The sequence below is a fragment of the Sprattus sprattus genome (assembly GCF_963457725.1).
Source record: "Sprattus sprattus genome assembly, chromosome: 4".
Lineage (NCBI taxonomy): Eukaryota > Metazoa > Chordata > Actinopteri > Clupeiformes > Clupeidae > Sprattus > Sprattus sprattus.
This window is the reverse complement of record NC_137923.1, coordinates 36,910,383-36,920,355: the sequence shown is the minus strand read 5'-3', so window position 1 is coordinate 36,920,355 and position 9,973 is coordinate 36,910,383. Positions and strand designations below refer to the sequence as shown.

Below are 9,973 nucleotides of genomic sequence, written 5' to 3'. Positions count from 1 at the left end.
TCCTCCTCGTGGTTACTGTGGCCAACAGCGCCAGTCCACCGGCCCCCTCCATGTTTTCTCTTTGTGGCCCAGGAATGCCACACAGCTCCCACCACACTCACACACACACTCAAACACACACACACACACACACACACACACACACACACACACACACACACACACACACACACACACACACACACACACACCCCTTTGGAAGGAAGCAAGACAGAAAACAGCTTTCACCATTGACCACCCTTGTGTTCTGACCTGTTGGATAAACATAGGCCGCCATAAACATGCAAGATACTATTAATTAGGGGTGGCCCCTTCTTCATGTCTCAGTTGTCCATGGTCTGTCACTTTGACTTCAGAGAACAATCCACACTTTTAGTCTTTTCAAGTGGTAAGCCCTAGAATTAATAGTTTTATTGAATTCAATTGAATTTCCAAGCTCTTAAAGTTGGCCATTAGCCTATGAGATGCAGTATTTCAGTAATGATTTTGTGGAATGTGTTGAGAATACTCCATTGCACTAAAAGGGCAGTCAAGACAGTTTTGATTCGGTCAGAGCGTAGTGAAGCGTAGTAAAGGGCTATTGTGATAATCACACCTGTCAAGTTAACATGACTGACATCACTGAGGTCAGTGATTAAAACCCTTGAAAATCCATGAGCCATCCCCACTGCCCACACGCCAAAAAAAAAAAAAAATGTGTCAGCATTTTTTGACATTATCTGCAGGTGCTATGTTATCAGCCTAGCAACAGCAGAACAGACTGCACTCATGCTTACGCTTGGTCAAATTGAACGTTATGGGGCTTTTTTCACCTGGCATTAAAATTTGTTTTTTTTACATCGTATTGCAATCAGATAGTGTTTGACCACAGAAAAGTACAGGTGTACATGCACTCAAGACACATTGAGGACGGACTGCGATCTGATTGGCCAAACTACCTCTGGAGGTGGTCAGCGACACATTGTGACCACATTAAACACAAGTGTAAATGCAAATGCTTTGTCAATCCACATACAACAACTTACGTGGGTGGAAGTACGTAATCGCACATGACTGTTCCAAACCAGCAAGGTTTTGAAAAGCAAACATACACAACAACACAGCTTCACAGATGGCCACCTTCTTTTTCTGTTCTAATTCTTCTTCTATTCTAATTCTTTATCTATTCTAATTCTTCTTCTATTTTAATTCATCTTCAATTCTATTTCTTCTTCTATTCTTATTCTTCTTCAATTCTAATCCTTCTTCTATTCTAAATCTTTATCTATTCTAATTCTTCTTCAATTCTAATTTTTCTTCTATTCTAAATCTTTATGTATTCTAATTCTTCTTGGTATTCTAATTCTTCATCTATTCTAAATCTTTATGTATTCTAATTCTTCTATCTTTTTTTGTTTGTCGTGTTTTTGGACCCGTGCAAACAAGAGGAAGATGTGACATGAGCTGGAGACAGTTATCGGATCTCAACCGGATCTCAATGTGGACACTGGAGACAAATATTAATACCATGTGTAAACTTAATCAGGTTCAAATCATATCATATCTGGACACATCATATCATATCTGGACATATCAGAAAACGAGACACATTTCAATGACAGAGGCAAAAAGCCTCATAGTGTCATCCAACCTGATGCGTTTAATGTCGCCTCTCCTGTGCAATGGTAAACCTCTCCTGTACTATGGTCAACCTCTCCTGTACTATGGTCAACCTCTCCTGTACTATGGTCAACCTCTCTTGTGCTAAGGTAACCTCTAGTTTACTATGGTAAACCTCTCCTGTACTATGGTTAACCTCTCCTGCACTATGGTCAACCTCTCATGTACTATGGTCAACCTCTTCTGTACTATGGTAAACCTCAGTCAGTGTGATTTCTGTATAGTCCTGGTCAATGTAGTACTGCTCTGCAAAAGGGCATTCAGTGTTTGTGTATCCATGCCAATTTAAACAGACTCAAAGCAGTCGTAAAAATTTGAGGACACTTTTTATCAGTGGATCAGTATAAAAACTGTATGAAATGCATCAAAGTGGGTAAATATGACAAAATAACTGACAAAAAAAAACACAATAAAGATTAGAGAGTTGTCTGAACTGAAATCTCAGTTCATTTCATGTTACAGTACACTTAGTCAAGTCCTTTAGTTATCAGGAGTGCCACTGCTCAAAGTCCTGATGGAAAACAAATCATCAACATCGCTGCAGTATAGGCAGGCAGACCTGGCAATCAGCTGACCACTCAGCTAGTTCTCACATAGTGAGAGAGCCAATAGAGAGAGAGGAGCAAAGGTGTGAGAGGGTGCCAAACCTCTGGCCCTAGTTGGTTATCCTGAATTACTGAGATCAGATTCTTTAGTGAAGTCAATACAGTTCAAAGCATAGTAAGTTCATAATATGGCAATCAAGCTTTTCTTTTCAGTCTTCTCCCAGTGTCCATGGCTACTTGGGCTGCATCTTAGAGCCTGACAGGAGAGGGGGCATCAGAAGGCCCCGATCTCCGTCCCCCAGTTCTGTCCAGGCTTATTGGAGCCACTTGTGTCCCTGCGCTGAGGAGAAGGAGACCCCACGGGGATGAAGGGCCTGAACGAGGTCTGCTGAGGAGCTGGGGACGAGGAAGATGAAGAACGTGTAACAGCATGAATAAGTGGAGCCCCAGCTGAACCCTCAGAGGATGTCTGAGACAGTCTGTGTGCCACCGATGGCATCAACTGGACCCGGTGCACCCCTGAGAAGCCTGCACTTAGGAGAGATGCTTGGGTGCCAGGGAGAGGCGCCACACGCAGGCCTTGGGAGGGGTAGGCCAGCAGGGCGGCGGCAGTGTGGGGGCCCAGGTCCCGTCGACTGGCAGTGGGGAACGAAGGAGAGGATGCAGGGGAGGGGGGTGTGGACAGGGGAGGGAAGGACCCCCAGGGCCAGGGAGGGAAAGGGAGTGCAGGGCTCTGCAGGAGGGGGTCGATCTCACTGGCACAGTGGCTGAGATGAGACACCAGGCGAGCTCCGATTGGGTCGACTGATTCTGTGCCCTCCAGGGAGCTCAGGTAGCGCACCACCTCCCCCACACACTCACGGAACCCCAGCGTGCGGTAGTCCACTGCCAGGGCATGGGCATCAAAGTAGCCTAGAGGAAGAGGAAGAGAGATTAGAGGAACCATGGGATAGAGGGAGATGAGAAGGGAATGTTGAGACCCCCTCCAGTGAAAATCAAAATCAAAGTATTTAACCTTGTTTCCATATCCAGCCACGGTGTTTCTATATGATAAACAACACATCATGAGCCAAATGAGCAGTCAATGCCATGGCTGAGTATTTTCACCTTGGTACAGTAGTGTACCACCAACAGTCTCACAAACCTAAAGAACCCATACTGTCAAGGTGCCCATCAGGAGGGAAGGGTTTCAAAGCGTTTCTCCCAAACGGCAAATCTGGATGTTCATCATTTAAGTCTAGCTAAGCCAGAGCTGGCGATCGGGACCAAAGTTGATCTAACATTAGCAAGATATTATTAGTTGTTTGATATCGAGTCCAGCCAAAGGCAGAGAGATAGAGACGTATTTGAATGTTCATAGATTTGGAATACTAATTAAGGCAAAGGAGTAGACCTATATCCAAGACATTTTAAGCCATGACAGAATTTGTTTAATCAAAAAAGTATATATACATATAATTTCTACATATTTATGATTTGAATTTGTATGGGTTTTATTAATGCCAGGAGAGGGTATTTAAACGGACTGTTCATCAAGTGTTCAAAAACATATTTTTCAACATATTTATAATTTTCTTCAAGAGAACGGTTTAAAGTAATTGTTTTGCTTTGCATGTCGGTTTGTGGTTATGTATGTATATGTGTTTGTGTGTTTCAATGCAATATTGTCTCATCATTGTTTCTTCATAGTTGAAAATGTAAATTCAGTTCAATATCAGATGAATCAGGTTTACACTTGTTAACAATATAACTCCTGGCAGTTATAGAGCCCCAAATCTCACCTTTGCCCCCCATGGCATGCAGCAGTTTGAGATGATCGACAGTCATCTGAAGAATTTCTGCCTTCTCCAGTTTTGAGGAACCCTGACGATCAGACAGACAAGAAGGTTTTTTCATCAGCGCAGTAGTTACTTTCATGTTCATCATGTTTAGGATTGTAAGAAGAGGCAATGAAGCAATGAAGATGCATGGCTCGACTGGTGTCGCTAAAGCTGCTGACCTGTTTTTCGAAGGCGCTGGGCACCAGTCTCCTGAGCTCAGACAGGCTGTGGTTGATCCGGTCACGTCGTCTCTTCTCGATGATCTGACCCACGGATGAAAAGAACACACCAATCAGACAGGAAGGAATGCATGGATGTGTCACTGAAGCATCTGTGCAATGGTTTTTGTATTTGATGTCACACTTGATGACTGTTTTGTGGGGTGTTGCACATTCTGGAGGTTGCTGAGGTCAATGCAAACCTCATACATAAATACAAATATTTAAAAATGACTCAGTTGTTTATTTTCATTTTTGTATATTTTCACTCAGTTGTATATTTTCGTATATATTGTAATTATATTGCCAGATGCATCTACTGGATAGAAAGCTCTTTTGTTTTTTTATAGAGACTCTATTTGAGCAGAATAATAAGTGGTTTGCTCCTATAAGACTACCAACAGACAGCACAGTCCAGAGAGAATTCTAGGGTCCTTTTCAACCTCTGGGAAGATAGAATAATGTGAACTCACTCCTCTCCTCTTCTTACGAGCCAGAGTCTGAGAGGTGCAGCCTGGAGACATGGACCCTGTGACAGGACTGACAAAGACAGAAGAAACAGAGAGAGAAAATGAGAAGTGGAAAAATGACAAAAAACACGAGGAAAAGAGAGGAGTAGGAGATATAAAAACATTAAGTGAAGTGTTAAGTGAAAAAATGAGTGGAATACATGAAGAGAGATAGGGAGATAGAGAATGGCAGTAGAGGCACGATAGGAAGAAAGCGAATACCAGTAATGGGGAGATGGAGAAAAATGGGGATAGAGAAAAAAACCCAGAGAGAGAAGAGAGAAACAAGAGTAGGAGAGAGAGGGACAGCCATGAGCTTTGAAATAATTTCATACTGTTGTCATTACTCCCTAATAGGAAGCAGAGACAGCCTAGCACATCATCAGGCTCAATCTAATTTGTCTTTGGGAGCAGAGAGGCTCAGGAGGCCCTGGCGGAGAGCGGAGATGAGATTATTTGGGTTTAACACTTTTCTGGCTATTAGCTCCACTTGGCTAACATGCTACGCCTCTTCTAAGTTCCAAAAGCATTTGTCCTGGCCAATATTAGACCAGCATTGCATGTTACCACACGACATGTTGAAAGGAGCTATGCATGTTTATCTGAGCTGTGGATAGACAGTAGCCCCTGCAGACACACACACAGACACATGAACACCTTCTAGGAACATTCATCAAACTAGCACATCTATCAAACTGTCAACCTTAACAATGTGGTGCTTGGTAGATGCTTACGTTTAGATAGGTCCATTTAGATAACATTTCGGTTCTTATGACATATTGTCTCTCCACCCTGACCTAGCCCATCCATATGCATAGGGAGCTGTCCCACACTCAAAGTGGCCCTGGCAGCCAGTTACTGAAAACTTGCATCTGAATCCTCCCGAGATGAAAGCTCTAACCAGTAAGAAACAATTAGCCTCTCTGCTGTGCATATCAAAGACACACATCTCCGCTCTCAACCATTCCCAAATCTGCTCCTGATTTTTACCCCTCAGAACTGTCACAAAGCCCCACCAAAAGACAAAAAAAAAAAGTTTTTTAGAACAAGTCAAAAATGGAAACCAGACAGTGGAGGCCGGAAAAGCGTTTTTTGCAAATTGTTTGTCAAAGCCAGGATTTGCGGTGCCACGTTGATATGAAGAAATGCGCTTTTAGAAAAACAAGTCAAATACAATAAGCATGTCTCGCATCATTCTCCCTCGCTGCCTCTGTACAAAGGAAACGCTGTGTTTTCTCTTTCTTTGACAGAGAGACTGAAGTCAGAACTATAAGAAATATGTTCAGCACTTTGGTGACAAATTATACCTTATCATTGACCACCGCTATTAATCTAATAATAATATTGTCTTGTGCTTGTGCTCAGCTTAGTGTATAAGTTTAGGCGTCTCATACCAAAACGGAGACACCCACTCACACTTCTAAATATATAACATACCAATGGACTTTTAGGTCAAATTGATCTCTTCAAAATCATTGCATTTTAAATCATCTAAAGGCAGTGATTCTCAATCCCGCTGGTTTCCCGCTCGGCTCTGTGTGTTCTCCATCCTTTCCTGCTCAGGTAAGCTTGAAGCAGGGTTAGATAGAGACTACGAAACACAGGAAAGATAACTGAGAGCTCCTGTCTTAATGCATTAGGAGGGATGACACCAGTAACAGGACTGACGACCACTGGCTTAAATCATTAAACAAAACACATTTCACACTATCAGAGATGCTGCATCACTTCACATTGCTACATTGAAAATCTGAAAAACTTTGAAATACATAGTTTTGAATGTAAGCAAAACATTTAAGCTATATTTCTACACAGAAACTCCTCAAATGCGATACGATTGTACTAAAACACAAAATGTTCCCAGCAGAAATGTGCCTTTCTTTGCATAGCATGCATCTCGTGAGGAGCATTCTCTGACTTGGGACACTTTGTGCACAGGTGACAGTAGGCTGTGTGGATGCATGTGGTCAGTTACTGGTGCTGTCCCTGTTCTTACCAGAAGCCGTCTTCCTGGCCCACATCAATCAGCTCATCCGCCTCTGATTCAGGAGAGGTGTAGTCATGAGGTCTCTTCATCGTATCACTCTCTCCTCCTCCTCTTCCTCAAAATGGATGCTTCTATTTGAGTAGACAGGAAAGTATCTGAGTATCTGAGTCTCTCTCTCTCTCTCTCTCTCTCTCTCTCTCTCTCTCTCTCTCTCTCTCTCTCTCTCTCTCTCTCTCTCCTCTCCTCTCTCTCTCTCTCTCTCTCTCTCTCTCTCTCTCTCTCTCTCTCTCTCTCTCTCTCTCTCTCATCTCTCCTCTCTCTCTCTCTCTCTCTCTTCTCTCTCTCTCTCTCTCTCTCTCTCTCTCTCTCTCTCTCTCTCTCTCTCTCTCCTCTCCTTTCTACTCCTCTCCTCTCCTCTCCTCTCCTCTCCTCTCTAGCTACCTCCACACATCGGTAGAAGATTGTCACGCTAGACCACCTTTGGTCTCTCTCTCTCACTGTCAAAGCCTTCAGGTTCTGTGGATCTTGTTTCCTCTTCCCTGAAGCAGACCCCCACTGCTGTGTCACGAACCTGTTTGGGTAGAGGCAGACTTCAACAGATGAAGATGAAGTTTTCCATATCCATACAGACAGTCTTGGCATTAAACCAAGCTAACAGCATCTCTCTCTCTCTCTGGCCACTGGTCTCCTGGCTCCTCTCAGTAAGGGTGACACAAGCCACTAAACTGCACTTGGGCACTCTGGCAGAGTTGCCAGTTTTTGCTCTCCTCCCTTTCCCTCCCTCTCTGCCTCTTTTTCTCCTCCCTCTTTCTCTCTCACCCTGCTTCCCACCCCCTAATCAACCCTTCCCTCTTTTTTCTCTGTCACCGCTCTCCTTTCAATTAAGCTTGGTGCTCCTCTGTCTCATCCCTCCCCACCTCCCCCCTGTCTCCTCTCTTTTAATTAGTCTTCTTCTTTGGCGGGACAATGGGAGGAGAGCTGAGAAATGGTGGGCTGCATGAGTGTGTGTGTGTGTGTGTGTGTGTTCATGTGTGTGTATGTGTATATGTGTTTGTGTGTATGTGTGTGTGTGTGTGTGTGTGAGAGTGGTAAGTGACTGTTGTGTTACCAGTATTTGTGTGTGTTTTTGCCTGGCTGTGTGAGTGTGTGCCCACGTGTATATGACCTTCAGAGAATGTTTACTCATTGACCTCTACACAGGTATTGTAGTGCGTTGATATGGCGGTTGAACGATGGCCTGTGTCTGAGAGGTAGAGTGGGATGTCAAGAGATGAATCAGCCAATGAGTGTCTGAGGATCTCTTGTCAAGAGATGAATCAGCCAATGAGTGTCTGAGGATCTCTTGAGTGGATAAGATAAGTCCACTCCAAGACACATGTACATCCTTGCTTACACACTCAAACTCTGTCAAGTGTACAAGTGACCCTCTCAGAGACACGTACACACACACACACACACACACACACACACACACACACACACACACACACACACTCATCCCTCTCCTGTATCACTATGACACTCAGTGCCTGATTCCACTGTTACCGTGGGAAGCGCTCTGGAAGTGGTTGTCCTAGCAACATGAGTCCTAGGCGCCTTCAAAGCCCAATGTCAGGAAGGGTGACTTACTGCCCTTCACACACACACACACACACATCCACAATAACACACAAACATGAATACATGCATAACACACACACACACACACACACACCACATAAACACACACACATCCCCATAAACACACAAACAGGAATACATGCATAACACACACACATCCACATAAACACACAAACATGAATCCATGCATAACACACACACATCCACAATAACATACAAACATGAATACATGCATAACACACACATCCACATAAGCACACACACATGAATGTGTGCATAACACACACATCCATATAAACACACAACACACACACAGCCACACACACATGTATCCATGCATAACACACACACATCCACACATCCACACAAACATGAATCCATGCATAACACACTCATCCACATAAACACACAAACATGAATACATGCATAACACACACACATCAACACAAACACACACATCCACATAAACACACAAACCTGAATCCATGCATAACACACTCATCCACATAAACACACACACACACACATCACATAAATACAAACATGAATACATGCATAACACACACACATCCAAATAAACATACAAACATGAATACATACATAACACACACGCAATGCTCTGCTCAACCTCACCTCTTCCTTTCTGGCACCCAGACCCAAAAGGCCACTTGGTATGTGCATGTTTGTGTTTGTGTGTGTTTGTGTTTGTGTTTGTGTGTGTGTGTGTGTGTGTGTGTGTGTGTGTGTGTGTGTGTGTGTGTTGTGCGCGTACATCTATGTCTCCAAATACTACAACTGCACATGGTTAGGTATTTGCAGAGTGTTTTGACCCAAATAGTGCATATACAGTTCCTTCCTGTAGACTAGTAATTCAGATGGAAAATGTATGTGTGTGTGCTCAAGAAAGAGAGAGAGAGATAGATAGGCATTTATTTTGAAAAATTCAAAGCCCCCCCACCCCGTCACTTTATATGTCTTTCAAAAAGGGTTCTCATTTGTGTCTTAAGGCCTCAATATACTTCTGCATCCTTCTCCGTCCTCGAAAAAAAATGGGCGGGCGGTGGATTCAGAAAAATTTGAACGTACTAATCGGCCCTACATACTACTCCGACGGCTATGCGTGCTGAAAACTATTCAACGCCAGACCACTGGGTGGGGTAACGACTGTTTGTCGAGGCCGGAGCTACCCCATTACCTCTTTGTTATAAAGTCATTGATTGTTTTTCCTTCCTCCTCCCATCTGTCACTGACCTGACATGTAGGCTTCCTCTGGACCTGTCTAACAGGTGTCGTCACATGGGCCTTGGAGACATGTAGCTTAGTCATAATCAGCATGTCTAATGCTATATATTCACTTGAGAAGGCAAATGTATCTCCATCGTGGTGGTAATTTTTTTGTGAAAAACATAGTAACGATCTATAACAAAACGATATGCTTATCTTACATACAATATAGAAACTTTTATAAAACGATCCAATAAAATGAATACGTTCTTATTTTCTTTGGTATTTTTGTCACATTTAGATTTGCAATGATTGCTGGGTAACCTTTATATCACTACAACGCTATGACAATGCACTCATTGTTGGCCACGAGACGGTTGCCCTTGTCAAA

The 9,973-nt window shown here is 43.3% G+C and overlaps 1 protein-coding gene across 1 annotated transcript; it reads right to left on the bottom strand.

Moving 5' to 3' along the window:
• Positions 1–2,478: 2,478 nt before the first annotated feature.
• Positions 2,479–6,827, bottom strand: heyl (hes related family bHLH transcription factor with YRPW motif like; the record flags this gene model as incomplete). Its single annotated transcript, XM_080837512.1, has 5 exons — positions 2,479–3,116; positions 3,986–4,067; positions 4,204–4,287; positions 4,716–4,782; positions 6,748–6,827. 5 exons carry the CDS (start codon positions 6,825–6,827, stop codon positions 2,479–2,481), a joined length of 951 nt encoding a protein of 316 aa, XP_080693638.1.
• Positions 6,828–9,973: the final 3,146 nt, after the last annotated feature.